The sequence below is a fragment of the Fusarium fujikuroi genome, chromosome FFUJ_chr01 (genome assembly GCF_900079805.1).
Source record: "Fusarium fujikuroi IMI 58289 draft genome, chromosome FFUJ_chr01".
NCBI lineage: Eukaryota > Fungi > Ascomycota > Sordariomycetes > Hypocreales > Nectriaceae > Fusarium > Fusarium fujikuroi.
The window spans coordinates 5,996,804-6,012,740 of NC_036622.1; the positions used below are offsets into that span (position 1 = coordinate 5,996,804).

At 46.9% G+C, this 15,937-nt stretch overlaps 6 protein-coding genes; 3 read left to right on the forward strand and 3 right to left on the reverse strand.

Annotated features, from left to right (window-relative positions):
• Positions 1 to 2,162: 2,162 nt before the first annotated feature.
• Positions 2,163 to 3,503, reverse strand: FFUJ_00203 (uncharacterized protein; the record flags this gene model as incomplete). The annotated part of the gene is made up of 1 exon (XM_023573555.1): positions 2,163 to 3,503. One exon carries the CDS (start codon positions 3,501 to 3,503, stop codon positions 2,163 to 2,165), a length of 1,341 nt encoding a protein of 446 aa, XP_023425257.1.
• Positions 3,504 to 4,100: 597 nt separating this feature from the next.
• On the reverse strand, positions 4,101 to 5,935 carry FFUJ_00202 (related to hexose transporter protein; the record flags this gene model as incomplete). XM_023573556.1 has 7 exons in its annotated part: positions 4,101 to 4,359; positions 4,440 to 4,554; positions 4,601 to 4,666; positions 4,713 to 4,918; positions 4,969 to 5,715; positions 5,763 to 5,788; positions 5,837 to 5,935. The coding sequence occupies 7 exons, from the start codon at positions 5,933 to 5,935 to the stop codon at positions 4,101 to 4,103; spliced, it is 1,518 nt and encodes a 505-aa protein (XP_023425258.1).
• Positions 5,936 to 6,870: 935 nt separating this feature from the next.
• FFUJ_00201 (probable alpha-glucosidase (maltase)) lies at positions 6,871 to 8,769 on the forward strand (the record flags this gene model as incomplete). XM_023573557.1 has 2 exons in its annotated part: positions 6,871 to 7,757; positions 7,815 to 8,769. The coding sequence occupies 2 exons, from the start codon at positions 6,871 to 6,873 to the stop codon at positions 8,767 to 8,769; spliced, it is 1,842 nt and encodes a 613-aa protein (XP_023425259.1).
• A 995-nt stretch (positions 8,770 to 9,764) lies between these two features.
• FFUJ_00200 (uncharacterized protein) lies at positions 9,765 to 11,187 on the forward strand (the record flags this gene model as incomplete). XM_023573558.1 has 3 exons in its annotated part: positions 9,765 to 9,802; positions 9,866 to 10,137; positions 10,193 to 11,187. 3 exons carry the CDS (start codon positions 9,765 to 9,767, stop codon positions 11,185 to 11,187), a joined length of 1,305 nt encoding a protein of 434 aa, XP_023425260.1.
• A 575-nt stretch (positions 11,188 to 11,762) lies between these two features.
• On the forward strand, positions 11,763 to 12,656 carry FFUJ_00199 (related to dihydrodipicolinate synthase; the record flags this gene model as incomplete). Its single annotated transcript, XM_023573559.1, has 1 exon — positions 11,763 to 12,656. The coding sequence occupies one exon, from the start codon at positions 11,763 to 11,765 to the stop codon at positions 12,654 to 12,656; it is 894 nt and encodes a 297-aa protein (XP_023425261.1).
• Positions 12,657 to 12,766: 110 nt separating this feature from the next.
• FFUJ_00198 (related to ARG81-transcription factor involved in arginine metabolism) lies at positions 12,767 to 14,999 on the reverse strand (the record flags this gene model as incomplete). XM_023573560.1 has 3 exons in its annotated part: positions 12,767 to 13,720; positions 13,767 to 14,725; positions 14,774 to 14,999. The coding sequence occupies 3 exons, from the start codon at positions 14,997 to 14,999 to the stop codon at positions 12,767 to 12,769; spliced, it is 2,139 nt and encodes a 712-aa protein (XP_023425262.1).
• Between the last annotated feature and the right edge of the window lie 938 nt (positions 15,000 to 15,937).

Sequence of the window (15,937 nt, forward strand, 5' to 3'; positions counted from 1 at the left end):
TCCTCTCAGCGGAGTACGGGAAACGGCCGAGTCCACTCCGAGACCCCTTGATTAAATACCAGTGCGTTTATCATAAAATGGCCTGCTTTCCCAGGTGGTCTCATCTCTCTTTTTTACAATGGCAGCTGATTATACCTTCTTGCGAAGGAAAATATTGCAAAGGAAACAAAAAACAAGGCTGACGTCGGTGCAGCCGAGACAGGCAAATTTTCCATGCACGGCATTACTCCTCGGCACCCGGAAATAAGACACAGTGGTAAAAAGAGGCGAGGTCTCCAAACTTTACCTGTATACGGTATCCTTCTGGAACAATTCGCGCATGCATCAGGGATGCGAGATGGTTGGCTGCGAACGATTGGGGAGGGGGGGCAGGCGTCGCAGATCACCGACCATTCCGGGGATCACCCTGTAAAGTTTACAGCACAAGTTAGGGGGTTTGACTTTGGGCCGATGCTATCCCATCGGGAAGGCCTCCGCGCGTTGCTGATGAACTGACTTTATCAGCGAGGCATTTTCCCAACTGATAAGTCCTGTCTGGTCAGTGCATTTGGGATGAAACGTTGGAGAAGCGGAAATCATCGGTATGATAGCAGACAGCGTATGTTTCTATTTGGTGGAATCTCCAAATTATATGCACAGACAGCGAAGCAGTCAGTGACCCTTTGGAGAGCGGAACCGTTTCCGATAAACCGTAACGGCAACTCCGTAACCAACGGATGCCCTGCCGCAGCATCTCGCATATCTTAGGTTGTCATCAATTCTCATCACCGTGCTCTGCCTGCTCTGTATGGTAATCTCGGAAGATGACTGCAGGGTCCGGCCTAGGTCCCGATGTAAGGTTGGCGTGATGTCCATACCACCTCCAAGCAATTCTTTATGTAAACATGGTCTCACTACCAGAATCCGACGGAACATTATCTGCTTCTAGAAACTGAGCAAACAAATGCTGAATATCAGTTCAACTGGTGATTTGCACGAACGGGTGATTATCACGAGGTTGGTCCGTTCGCGGCAACCGTACCGAGATCATGGTTGATACCCAATATACCCTCCTTGGCACACATGAAGCTTTCTTGGCGATATCCCACGTTGTTATCAACAGCAGTTTGTAATGCAACGTATTGTTGGGGCTGATAATAATGGTCATAGCTTGGAGGAATCGCTCACGTAATGGATATCATGTTCATGCATGATCTGTGCTGTGCGGAAGGGGGCGAAGCTGGTGGAGCTGAGCATGAGCTGAGGTATTTGCGTGATGGCAGATTTCGATAACATTGGCCTTGCCCGTTGAATCCGAGCTGCCTATTGGGAAGAGCAGGCTGTGATGGTTTGTGCAGATACCGAGCGGACAATCTCGAGTATGAAGAGTATGATGCAGTGATGGTTGAGTTCCTGTTCGTGCTGCAGCAAAGGCACAGTAATCATCATACTGTAGGTTCTCAAGTGAGGATTCCATATTCTCATGAAACCGAAAGAATCTACTGTATATTTATCAAGTTCCTTTCTCTCTAACGGTTTGTTTCGGCTCATCATCGTGACACATGCATCGAAACTACCCAATACCCTATTCCTAATTTAATCCAAAGAGGCTCAAGGCATTTCCACCTCTCTCTAAACGTTACCTCGGAGGTCTAGACCAAGCCAATCCAAAAAGGCAACTAATATGCATTTGCCAAGCCGGCTGGGGAATGATGCCAATGCTGGAATCTGCCATCCATGAAAGCGCCAAGTGATAGATCCTGGGGGTGTTCATCAGACCCTATCTCCGCTCCCCGCACGTGTCAATTCTCCAGTTTCTTAGCATTCGCCAAGTTATCCACTTGCCTTTTTGCTCTGGTATCTGTGGAGTATACGACATGTTCGTTTGCTCAATGAGAAATCCGAATGAGTAAGCTACCGCGGTGACATTATAAACGCCCTTGGGCCTTAGAAGCAAGATAATTGGCAATTCTTGTGATTTATAATCGGAAATAGGTGAAGTGGTTCTTTGATTTGATTCCGCGCCCTGCTGCATCCGGATCATCTCTTTGCAGGCTAGCCTGCCTTAAATACCTACTTCACAATTACTACAGGTGTTTATGCTCATGTCTAAATAAGCTTAAAACTCCCCTAGCCTCAATTATAACCACCTGTAACCCGTATTTCGACAAATTATGGTGCAATTATTGTTCTGAAAATTGAACCGAATCAACCCAAGCTTCAGAGCCCGTTATGCACATAAACCCAATATTGAGAGCCAAACCACCCTGATCAATCTGGTTTTGAGTATACGTGCATTTATATGATATCTCCTGCCACTGATTGATAGTCCCCGGCTGTGTTGCCGTCGCCGTAACAACGAGGTTTCGCCGTCCTGCGAACAATCCTGCATTTCCATAAACACAACCCAGCACCGCGAGGGTGCATCCATCCCCAGGACGGATCCACGCGGAAGCTAGATATCCCACCCCAGTTTTAGGAGGCGACGAGAACGCCTGGGTGATGTAGCTTGTGGACCCACCGGCGGCGGAGAAGCTCATGCGTGCAGAGCTTCTACCGTCGTGCTTGATGTTGCTGTCGAGGGATAGTGAGACGAGATGGGGCTGGGTGACAGACCAGGGTCCAGTGGTGTCGTCGAATCCAAGATTGGTGATAGTGGGAGGACCAGCTGCTCCTGTAGTAGTAGTGGAGGTGACTTCAGACGTCGTTGTACTCTCGGTGGTGGGGAGGGTTGACACTGTAGCTGAGATAGATGTTGTAGCAGTGGGTTCTTGCGACGAGGTTGTTATGTCGACGCTGCTTTCGGCAATTGTGGAGCTAATCTCTACAGTTGACGAAGTTTCCGTGTCAAAAACGGCAGTAGTAGTAGCGTCTTCTGCAGCAGTGGTCATCCTAGTGCTGCTCTCGATAACAGTGGAGCTTTGCTCCGTAGCTGGAATCATTGGGGTCGTAGTAGTAGGTGACCCTTCTGTGGTGGTGGGTTCCACAGTACTACCCTCGGTGATCTCAAAGGTCAGTTCTCTGGTTGAAGATGTCTCTGTAGTCATAGAAACGATAGTGGTAGTGTCCTTTGAGAAAGTTGGTGTCTCCGTGAGGCTCCCAGTGATAGTAGAGCTTAATTCTGCCGTCAAAGTAATTGAAACCGCAACAGTTGTTGCGTCTTCTGTAACTGTGGTTGGCTCCACGCTACTCTCGATAATAGAAGACGTCAGGGCTATACTTGAGGAGGTTGTCGTTGTCAAAATGGCGGGAGAAGCAGCAGTAGTAGTACTATCCTTTGACTCAGTTGACGTCTGCCTGGTGCTCTCAGACTGGTCGGTAGTAAAGGTGAAGTAATCAATAGAGGAAAGCTTAGTCGTCGGGAGACTAATGTCGGCAGTAGTTTTTGTCCTAGTGGAAGTATACATAATTTCCACGGTGGTCAAAATATCAGTCGTTCTGGGTCTCGGTTTACATGGACCGGCCTCAGTGTCTCCCACTAAGAGCGCTGCTAGAAAAGCATTCATGATAGTCTTGACAGTCATTTTCGACAGTAATCACCGTACTCAGAAGGAGAAAAAAACGAAACAAAAACAGGTGAAAGAGTAAAACTATTTAGATATTAGACGGAAATAACTCTTATTTATTATCAACACAAAGAAAAGTAAGCACATTCGCTTACAGAGCGTTCAGATCATACCATGTTGAGAATTTCTTCCGTAGGCGCTAAACTATTGGCAATAGTATCAGCTTGGCGACAATAAAAGCACCACTTTTAAAGGGAAATACCAGGGGGGATTCAGCTGCCCATTCTCAGTTTAATTAATATTGGCTCGTTTATATTTATAGAGGAAATCTTTTTAGTATACTTGAGAAGAACTCCGAACAACTACCCTGCTGTCATGTATTCCACAAGATCTTAATTGCGTGGGACAGCGGCCATGATGGATTCAATAAAGCTAAGTTCTCTCTGCTGATTAAAGCTCTCAGCCACCCGTCTCAACCGCAAATAACGCATATAGATCACAACTTAGACATTTCAATAAAGCTACCTAAGGATTACGACGATTCTGGTCCTACGCCAGCTCACCCAACTTTCAAGTCCAAACTCGTCATGTGCAAAACACCGCGTCGAATGCACCTTATCTCTTAGACTCTATCTTATCAAGTCGCGTGCTGGTATGCGGTTCTTTCAGTTCATGGCCTTCGATGGTGTCATCAACAGTCAGGTGTCCACTGGGACCAAATAGCGCATCAATCTCCTCAAGAGATCTTCTTTTAGTTTCGACCCAAAAGAAAGCAACGAAGAGTACTTCCAGAATGTCCCACGAAGCGTTGATGATATACATCCTCCAGCCGATATTTTCAAGCGCGAAAGGCATAATGAATGTTGCAAAAACACTAATCAATCGCGTTAGTAGCAGCTCTACTGTGAACAGAAACGACATAGTGATTGGTAAGAGGCTGGAATAGAAACTAACCCTGCAGAGTTGGATGTGAACGTATAGATAGCCATGCCATTTGCTCGAAGAGAAAAGTTCAGGACTTCCGTCGGATACATAACAAGCAATGTTGTCCAGCCAAAGCTATAGCCGCCTAGAGCAGGTAAGCACATACCCTACTGTGTGACGGGTTTCCTTACCTTGAAAGAGGAATATACAGGCAACCGTTCCATAAATGGCGCTAGTATCAGTCGAAGAACCATACACTAAATATGCGGTCAGCCTGATTCATAAGACATTGCGATTTCTTACGCTTGGTAAAGATTCCGACTAGATATAGGAAAATCAGAGCAAAAGTCAGACTTCCGATACCAAGAGGCTTTCGTCCAATTTTATCTGCAAGTAGTGTTCCTACCACCGCACAAGCAAAACACCACACATTCAGGGCGATGTTGATTTGTAGTTGACTATATGTATCGGTTACGCCAGCTTGGCTAAGCATAGTCCCCAGCCAGTAGCTTCACTGGAGTCAGCAGTTGATCCAACCTTGACGTGGATAGTTACTTACGAGGCTATAGCGCTGCCACTCAAGTTACCGATGACAGCAACTGACACAGCCAACGTAACTCGCTTCCTGTTCGATGGTGATTTGATAGGTTCCAGCCAGTTGTGAGAGGCAGGGTTCTCTTTTTCGAAAGCAACAGCACCACAAATCTGGTGGTAGGCGTCCAGAACGCCAGCATCTGTGATGTCGCCGTTTGCCATGGTGGCAGCCAGCACATGGCGAGCTTTGTCGTGCTCGCCTTGTGAAACAAGCCACCGCGGACTCTCAGGGATGACAGGCAGCATTGCCAAGCAAAGAAAACTTGGAAGCAGTTGGAAGAGGGAGGGCAATCTCCATGACCAAGTGTTCTCAATCTGAGATGTCCCGTAAGTAACGATAGCAGCAACCATACCTCCGAAGTACCAGATATCGTAATAGAATCCTAGCATGAGCGGACGGTACTTGGTCGGGGCAACCTCAGATGCATATGTCGGACAAGCGATCGAGCCGAGTCCAACTCCACATCCGAGAATGAATCGTCCGACGATGAACATGGCAATATCCTGAGCCGCGCTTTGCAAGACAACGCCGGTAAGCGACAAAATGGCTGCTGATAGCATACCATTCTTTCGGCCTAGTTTGTCAAGTAGAATGCCCCCAATCGGCGAAACGGCTGCACTACCAACCCAGATGATAGTAGAGCTTGCCGCCATAGTCGCTGTGTTTAGATGCATGTAATCAGAGAAAGATGGCAAAATCATCAGCCCATTCCTTTTGTCGTGTCAGTTCGTACTTTTGAAGCGGCAGGGTTGGCCTACATCATGTTCCCATCATAGCCTAAGGTCTGCGTCTGTTAGAAACCGCCGTCGCATCGTAGGAAGGACAAAATTACCATTGAATTGACCAAAACAGAGACAAACACCAACGAATTGACAAGAGCGGACTTCCGAGGCACAAAGCGGCCTGGGGAGTAGGAGGGCTCGTAAGACATTTCCATCAAGATAGTTATTTCCAAGTACAGCTCTGAGTTGGCAAGAATATGAAACAGATATTCTAATCAAGGAATCCCAGTAATCATTTTATAGAATCTCCGGAAGCCACAATGATTCAAAACCGGAGTTTGATACCAATGAGTTGTTAGTGAAGACTGCTACTGTTGATGATAGGCATTTGGGACTAAGGGTCACCACCTGACGCTTATCTTTGGTCTGGTTGGATTTTCCGCAGTCTAATAGATCCATATTATCAACCAACCCTTTCCAAGTTAGATTTTACCGCATTAAACGCTTGCCTTGCCTACTCTGGTAAGGTTTTTCCGCTTATGGAGCTGGATAAGCTTTGCGCTTTGGCGAACTTATGTCTTATCAAATAGAAACATTTCCCGCATTAACCCATCACCCTACTTGTAGCCTTAACACCATAATCTTGATGTACATGGTTAAACTGAATCCAATAAGCCAAGTAAGAGTGTGATTGATTGGCGCCACTTTCTTTTCCCGCATAATTATCCTTAATTGTAATGGTTTTCCCGCACTTACCAGCTATCAACTCTTGGTTCGATGTATGATCAGCATACTTGGCTTTTATTGCACGTTTTAGTATTGCAGGTGAAAACGCCGGCTTACAGAACAGTTCAATCTCCTCAATGATAAAGGCCCCTGGAGGCTCGGAGGAAAACCGGAATCCCGAGATATTGCCTAACTATACTATCATCTTACGAAGAACCTTGTAGATGCTAGTTTAGATAAAGGAAAAACTGGAAATATTGCCTGCGGAAAATAGTTATATTGACACCAGTCGCATAAAGCCTGTCTGAGACACATTCGTATTCATATCATCTGTTCCCATTCATCTGGTATAAACAGTACTCGCAGTCTTGGAATTATCCTTCAAAGTGGCAAACAGTGTATTTCCTCGACGTACACAATGCATTCTGTCTTCCCGAAAGTCGATCGAGCGCCGTGGCGGGAAGCCTCTGTGTATCAGATTTACCCATCTTCTTTCAAAGATAGCAATGGTGATGGAATAGGAGATATCCAAGGAATTATCTCGGAGCTTGACTACATCAAATCCCTTGGGGTTGATATGGTTTGGCTGTCTCCCGTTCTAGCATCTCCACAAATTGATATGGGTTACGATATCTCTGACTATAAGGATATCTATCCTCCTTATGGTACCATGGCCGATCACGATAGCTTAATCCAAAGCCTCCATGATCGCGGTTTGAAGTACATCCTGGACCTTGTTGTGAACCATACATCGGATCAACATCCTTGGTTCAAAGAGGCTCGGTCTTCGAAGAATAGCAGGTACCGCAACTGGTATTTCTGGCGACCGGCTCGTCGGGATCCCAAAACTGGTAAACGGATACCACCAAACAACTGGGAATCTTTTTTCAGTACAAGCGCTTGGACTTGGGACGACACCACTCAAGAATACTATCTTCACCTTTGGTCATCTGGACAACCTGACTTGAACTGGGAAAACCCAGAGGTTGTGGCTGCTGTGCACGATATCATAAGATTCTGGCTCGACCGTGGTGTCGATGGGTTCCGGATGGACGTCATCAACTATATTTCGAAAACACCTGGCCTGCCTGACGCCAGAATCAAGAAGCCAGGCTTTTTGCAGAAGCCCACTGAGCATTGTGCCTGTGGACCTCGGCTGCACGAATACCTGCGTGGAATTGGATCGATACTCCGGGAATACAACGCATTTAGTGTTGGCGAGATGCCAGATGCAGATCCAGAAGAGGTTCTCAAAGCTGTTGGCCAGAATCGTGGAGAATTAGCCATGGCCTTTCACTTTGACATGTGAGTCTGGTAACAAAACCTTACGTTTAGAAGGATCTTACGCTGACAATTTCACAGAGATGGGCTCGACCTAGGCACTGATCACAGATTCGACCCAGCCGTGTTCCAGCCGACAGCACTAAAGAATGTCGTCAACAGATGGCAAACATTCATGGCATCCAACTCAGGTTGGAACGCATTGCATATGGAGAACCATGACGAAAGCCGAATAGTCAGTCGTTATGCTTCTGATTCTCCTCCCATGCGAACAATCTCAGCCAAAATGCTAGCAAACCACCTCGCCTTCCAGTCGGGAACCCTTTTCATCTATCAAGGTCAGGAACTTGCAATGGTCAATCTTCCCCGTGAATGGGGGATGGACAAATACAAGGACATCGAATGCCTGAATCACTGGACTTTGGTGCAGAGCTATTATCAGGACGACGTAAAAAAGCAGAAGATGTATAGAGAAAGATATCGGCAGGTTGGACGTGACAACGCACGCACGCCTATGCAATGGAACTCTGAAAGTCCATATGCTGGTTTCATGCTGAACGGTTCTACGCGAGCTGAGCCCTGGATGTCCATCCACCCTGATTTTGCTACCTGGAATGTGTCCAATATGCTGGCTGATTCACAGTCCAGTCTGAACCACTGGCGCAGTGTCCTCAGGTTTCGAAAGAAGCATGTCGATATTCTTGTTTACGGAGGATTCGAGATGCTAAATATGGATATCGAAGAAGATGTCATTGCGTATATACGTACTGACGGCACTGCTGATGAAAGTTCACACAGACCGACGAAGGTGTTGGTTGTGACTAGTTTTAGTGGCAGTGATATTTGTTGGACCATTCCCTCCAAGGCACGAGATATCCTCCTTGATATGTCCGCGGACTCAGGAAAGCCCATTATCAATATGAAGGGGCTGGTAACCGCCTTGGGCAACTATGAGGGTGTGAATGAATTAACGATGAAAGAAGGAAAGCATGCAATCAGGCTAAGACCATACCAGACCTTGATTGCCATGATATAGCAGCGGCAACGCACGAAATATGACGATTATTTTTATTCATTTTTAGTACTTTCTCAACGTTCATACTAAGTCTTGTCTCACCAGTGTAGAGTGCGAGACCGATACTCAACAATCCGGCGTATGTTACATCCGTAGCTGTTATTTGGAGCTTGCGCAAGTAGATATAGACCTTGGAGTCGGTCACATGAACCATTAGACAGTGTAAAGAGTCGAGGGAATGGGTGCGAGATGCCTCCTACAGCACAAGTCAGAGATGTGAAGTTTTATCAATTTTCTTGTGAGGTATATCAAAGCTACGTATCAGCAAGAAGTCAAAGGGATTGGATTATTTAGCTTTGGCTATACCCAAGCAAGTAAGTAGTGAGGCCCCAGATGCGGTACAGTATAGGGCGTGGAGCAGTACATGGCTGCTAGATGAACGTTCGATAAGCTTGACCCCGCTGGATAAACAACGGGATAAGCAAGAACTGATAAATTATCCTGCCCAGGGGAAGAAGATTCATCAACACTATCAATGCCGTGAAGTCGAGTCCCTACTTACTAGTAAAACTACCCCAGCATTTAAAGCTGAACGGAATCTTTGATTATCCGCCGTCTTTAGGCATCGAATTATGATATCTAGGAGGCAAGGAAGGCCGAAGCATGCTTGCACTCAATGCAAGTAAGTCCCCAGAAGCAAACCCCGTAATTACATTATGAATTCATATCAACCTAACAATAGGGTACAAAAACGAAAATGTTTGTCCCGAGAGGGAACGGCGTCTTGTATTCGATGCCTTCGGTTGAACCTCGAGTGCAATCTAAGTTCCGTTAACGGGTGCTCGAATTTATCAAAAGATACAAGCATCAACGACGAAAGGCAGGCTAGCCTTGTGCCTAGTCAAGAACTTTGCAACTCACTTGTCGATATTTACTTTGATCTCATTCATGACAAGGACCATACTCTATTCCACAGACCATCATTCATCAGAGCTCAACGTAAGGGACGAGCCGCAATGATACATGTTTACGCTATGATGGCACTTGCAGCTAGGTATTGATCCTACGGCGAGCAGGGTCCTACTAAGTCATTGCTCACAAATCTATCTTTGAGCAGATTTGCATCAAATCAACGATGCGGCGATTCTGAACTTTGGGAGCTGCGTAGGGACTGGGCTACACGCAGTAAACGTCTGCTCGACGATCGCAAGGAACCAGTATCACTATCCGCCATCCAAGACTGCATGTTACATTGTTGCATCTCTGCTGCGGAGGGCGAGACAGAAATGGAATCGCTTTATGGTGCACAGGCGATCCGCATGATTCAACTGAGGAGACTACAGACTTCCCTCTCCACGAATAGGCTCCAACGAGAAATAGAAATCAGAGGTAAGATACTATGATTGTTGGCTGTTGCGAGTGATAAACATCGAATCCATTACAGTATGGTGGAATGTTTGGATGTGGGATTGCTGGGAAAGTGCCGGATCTTGCATTCGGCAGCAACTCACTATTGATCCTGACTTTCCACTTCCTATGGAGGAACATGCCTTTGAGCAATTGGACCCCGATAGTGATGACTCAGACTCGATAACGCAACAAGACATGAATGCCTCTCGGCAACGTGGTCTCTGGGCACAGATGATCCCGTTCACCGAAGTCGTTGCGCCAATCAACGAAATTCACGAACTGACCGTTCAAAACTGCATCCCAGATGCTGAACTCTTCGACAAGATTGAAAGGATAGCGGAAAGGCTGGAGACCTGGAAGCTTAATCTCCCAAGTACATTGCTTGTCACGCCGACAAATCTCGCATCGTATAGCAGCACTGGACTCGGCCGCACCCTGGTAGCTTTGCACACGGGTTACCATCATTTCAGCCAACTCCTCTACTACCAGTTCCTACACCGCAGCTTATCTACATCTGCGGGGTGTAGTCCCATAGTGATCGAGTATGCAAGACGTTGTCGCAGCCATGCCGCGGATTTGAGTAACCTCCTGTCGTTGGCAAACTCGACGCCAGGCTGCGAATCTAGGTGGCTAATGGTTGGGCATCTTCTAGCGATCTCGTCGTCAATTCATCTGCACACCCTTCTTTTCGACGACGATGACGACCAAATCACAGGGGTCAAGAAGATGCTCAAGAAAAACTTTGAAATGATGATGGAATTGCGCCGCTATTGGCCTGGCATTGACTTGGCCATCTCCCGGCTCCGAGTGTTTCATCGCACATGCCAGCAGAGCATGAACACGGCATTCGATATGGATCATTGGATGTTGCATTTTCTCCAACGCTATGCAAAACCTATCAGCGATAAATATGCAACAATACTGCCAGAAATTGATCATCACGCTGCACACTTGTCTGAGATTCAGGGTAGTGGCAGTGATGGTCAAGTGCAGGCTGCCGACGATGGGCCATGGGTCGATTGGATTTAGCTATTAGTTTACCTTGAGGAGTGTCTAAATCAGTTTACGATTACTTGATTGTATACCTTAGCTGTAAGGTAGACATAGCTTTAAATTTAACAGAATATATACGTAGATAAAAAATATAAGCAAAAATAGAAATTTCAATTTGAATTATAGTAATTATGAAGAATTAATAGCCATAAACAGAAAATATTTATTTATCATTTATAAAATATATTATTATATATATATTAAAGCAAAGAGCTTGAATCAGCAGAGAGCGCTTTGAAGCAAAGCACTCTGATATCAATTCTCCGCCTCTTTTGGCTTCGGTCTAACAAATTGGGCGTTATTGTGTTGGCTGATATCCCGCCAAAATAAGCTTGGCAAGCATCTCCGCCCACGTCGTGGAGACTTACCTATTCTGACGAGACCATCATCTCTAGACTGATAGAGAACAACGCGGGGCATACTAATTGGTAAAGAACTGATAAAAGAAGAAGCATATAATAGACAACAAGAATCAAGAGTTTATCATCAAAAAATTCATCTCATATCACTCACTCACTTTTCCAATATCTCACACAAATCACACACACACAATGGCCCCCCAAGAACTCACAGGCATCCTAGTCGCCCTGATAACCCCCTTCAAGCCCGACGGCACAGTCGATCTCCCCGCCCTGGACGCCCACATCCAGCGTCAAATCTCCGCCGGCGTGCACGGCCTAGTCCCCGGCGGCAGCACCGGTGAATTCACAGCCCTCACCCTGCAAGAGCGCAAAGATGTCCTCGACCAATGCGTCAAGTCAGCCGCTGGCCGTGTCCCCGTCGTCGCTGGCATCGGTGACCTTACCACTTCCGGTGTTGTAGAGCTCGCTAAGCACGCTGCTGAAGCCGGAGCCGCTGCTACTATGATTGTGCCGCCGTTCTACGATGCGCCTAATCTGAAGCAGTTGAGGGAGATGTTTGGGGAGATTTACAAGGAGAGTGGATTGCCCATTATGTACTACAATATTCCCAGTGCGAGTGGTGTCAGCCTATCACCGGCGGAGATCGCTGGTCTCTCAGATGTTGGCGTCAAGTATCTTAAGGATACTTCTGGAAATGCACCTGCTCTTACAGATCTTCTCTTCCATCATCACAACGACATCACCGCCCTCAACGGCTGGGACACCCTGACTTTCTACGGTCTCTGCGCTGGTGCCAAGGGCTCAGTCTGGGGAACCGCCAACGTTCTTCCCGAACTTTCAGTGCAGCTTTGGAACGCAATCGCTGTTGATGGTGATTTGAAGAAGGGACGTGAGCTTTGGTCCAAGATCTTCCCTGTCTGCAAGTTCTTGGAAGCGCATCACTATGGTGCTGGTATCAAGACTGGTATGGAGTTGCAGGGCTGGAAGACGGGAGGTTTGCGAAAGCCGTTTGCTCTATTGGAGGATGATGAGAGGGCTGAGCTTGCGCAGCTTCTGAAGGATGCGGGTGTCAAGTTGGCTTGAATGGACCTAGCTTTGCATTGTGGAGTTTAATGATTAAAATAGTAAAATAGACAAAATTGCTTTACAGCAGAACAAGGGGTGATATGTTATTCACAAGCAGATGCTGTATTCTAAGCTAGACTTTCCTGAATAAGACTCTGCCAACTCGTAGTCCAATCCCCAGACTGCTTCCTCCTCTCCCATATCAACGGCACTACAACCCCAGCCGGCCTATTCGTAAAATAAACGCCCTTATCATCCGTAACCCCCAAACACTTCAATGCTCGTTCCTGCAAGTCCGGATTCACAGCTTCACAAGCCGCCACGAAAGCAGGCCACGCCAAACTCGTCGCAAAGTCCTGGTCATCAATCAACTCGCTCAAACACGGCTCAAGATACTCCAGAGTCTTTCGGACAAGGTCTTGAAGGATCATGGCGTTCATGTCGTAGACTCTTCGGTAGAAGTATATCACCAGCGCCTGGTGAATTGCGAGTGTCATGGAGCGGACTTGGGGATGGCGGACGAGATCTTCATCGCCTGTTGGCATCTTGACGGGTTCAGTGGGATCGAGGGTTGAGGGCCAGGCCCAGATCCTGTTTTCGAGAGTTTTGGTGTGTTTGGAGAGGGCTTCTGATATTGAAGGATTGCAGCGCGCAGCAGTCTCAAGACGGTTCTTCTCATTAGACAACGAGACTGTTTGCGACAAGAGCGTCATAAGCGACTCTGGTATTCCATAGATAACTGGATAAAGAGTTTGAGTCCACCGCCCTTGAACTTCAAGGTGGATGTCATTGTATCCAAGCTCATCGGTCTTTTCCTGAGCTGGATCAAGACCCATGTTCAAACCCTCTTCGGTGATACGGAATGTTCGGAATTGCTCACGGCCTTGGATCTCTGAAGAGCTTTCGGGAAGAGGTTCGCTCCAGAGGGATATACTCTCTGCGATTACACGAAGATGAGTATACATGTGGTGCAGAAGACGGGATTTGAAGGGGTTTTGGGCTTGATTTGCTAGACCGCGTAGACGGATGAGGCGTTCTGCGTCGAGGAGGAAGATTCGGAATGCACGAGCTCCGTTGTGTAACTAAGCCTGTTAGTACTTACTTGTCAGTGGGAGATGGGGGTCTTACTGAAGTCATCGCCATAGCGAGGATAGCCATCAAAAGTTCCTTGTAACTCGCCTGTCTCGGTCCAAACATCTCATGCTGCAAGGCCTGCCGAAGATGGTTCTGCGCTCGCTCATGATTCTTCAACCCGATTTCTTTCCAGTCTGCTGATAAAGAGTTTGGTGCTTTTGACATATGGAGTTGCAGTGCACTATGAGCAAGAAGAGTGTAAAATATCGACGAGCGGGTATGAGAGGCTTCGTTCCATAGCGATAGCTCAGCAAATGTCTCAAGCGCACAGGGAAGAAAGATGATTTCCCAAGGAGACTTGCGTTTTGCTTGCATTGTCGAGCGTTGGCCGGCGATGTGTTGTCTGTAGTGGCGGAGTAATGGCTCTGCTTCTTCTGGAAGGCCGGAGTGGCTTGTGATGTTTCTCGGGTATGGGACGACTTCGTTCATTGAAGCCTCAAGGCTTGGGTCGATAGAATCTTCTTGCGCGGTAGTATCGTTGCCCATGACTTGGGATATGAAGCCTGGACTGAAGAGTGCTAATCCTTCAGCGCCCATTGGATCATCGACAAAGAAGTTTGCCATAGAATCATGCATGTTCATCTGATCGCCCGCTGTCATCTCGTCAGGATTGATGTTGAAGCTTTGATCCAATGAATGTGTGAAGATATCCAGGTCATCCTCGGGCAGTTGATCTGGCCAATCTGTTCGCTGAATCTCTTCGATGAAACCATCAGTCTCAGCATACATGCTCGTCGATGTGTTATCAGTATTAGTATCCGGCGAACACTCAATCGTATCCAACGTCAACTCTTTCGTTTCAACAGACTGAAAGACCCCAAAAGGACCTTTCATCAACGCATCTCCAACATCACTCTTCTCACACGCAGAATCAATATCCGCCAACAACGCCAACGCCGTCCTCTTCCCCAAACTCCCTTTTAAATCATCGCTCATCAAACGTCTCTCGCTCTCTACATTCATCAGTTACTACCAGTACCAAGACGGCCCAGAGCACTTACCGGAGAACAGTGGATACCGATACTCCGAGCCCCGATGACTCTGCTGCAGGTCCGGACGAACAGCATCATCCCTGATCCAAAACAGCCTTGCTCCATAACCTCCACACGCAAGCCCCAGCCGCTTACAGGTTCCACATTCAGGCTGAGCCTCGTCGCATTTTGCGTGGCGCGAACGACATGTTCGACAGCCTGTGAAAGTCCGTGTTCGCTCGACTTTTTTTGGCATCTCAGATAGGAAAGTGGAGAAGCAGGACAAGATGAGATGAGGGAAAAATTGGACTGATTTTGTTTTGGGTTAATTGCTTCTTCTGACGAGGGAGATCGATCCCGGGGGAGGTTGTGTTATTGTGCTGTTGATGAGATGGCGAAAAGGGAATGTTTCCGCGGGGTGGGGTAGCCGCTTATCGGAGTGGCCGTGGCGAGGGGCATTTGGAGGTTAGTTTGGGCTAGTCAAGGTAGTCCTTTGGAGACTGTGAAGTCTTCTCGAGTCTATGCCTTTGTGGGAGAAAATAGCCCAAGGGCAGTCGCTTATGTTTGACTGGCTGATTACTAGTCATTTCTGATAACCGCAATACTTTGGAGGGCAGATGTATGTCTATGTTAATGCACTGGAGTGCAAGGCGCCGATCTAGGTACTGTTATATCAGCAGCTCAATTTCTTTGCATGACTACTCTTACCCCATAATATGATCGATTATCCTTCCGTAGGAAAGGGGCATAAACAATAATTCCCTCAGTCTGAAAGGGGACAAGATCCTAAGATCAAGCTCTAAGACAAATGTTGATACTGGCAAGCCGACAGGGAGAACTATTGACATCAAGCTAGAGTATTAATCTCTCTGTTTTTGACAAGTAACCCAAGCTATTCCTTCCCAACCATATTACCTTAAAATCCTTTAGATCTGATGCAGTACATAGTCAAGTCAGCTGTCTGTCCAATTTATCATCATATCAAAGTTCTTCAGCATCCCTCTAATTGTTGAAAAGTTTTGCTTGGTCTGGAGCTTTTGCGTACGGGCTGATTTCGCCATGCAACAAACGCGCTTTCAAGAGCGTCTTCGCCCTATCTGTGGCCATAAAAAAAAAGCAGCGAACTACAGTTGTAGATAGAGTTCCAGAGTAGTATCGTAGGTAAATATATAGCTGATTACTGCCTAAGAGGTC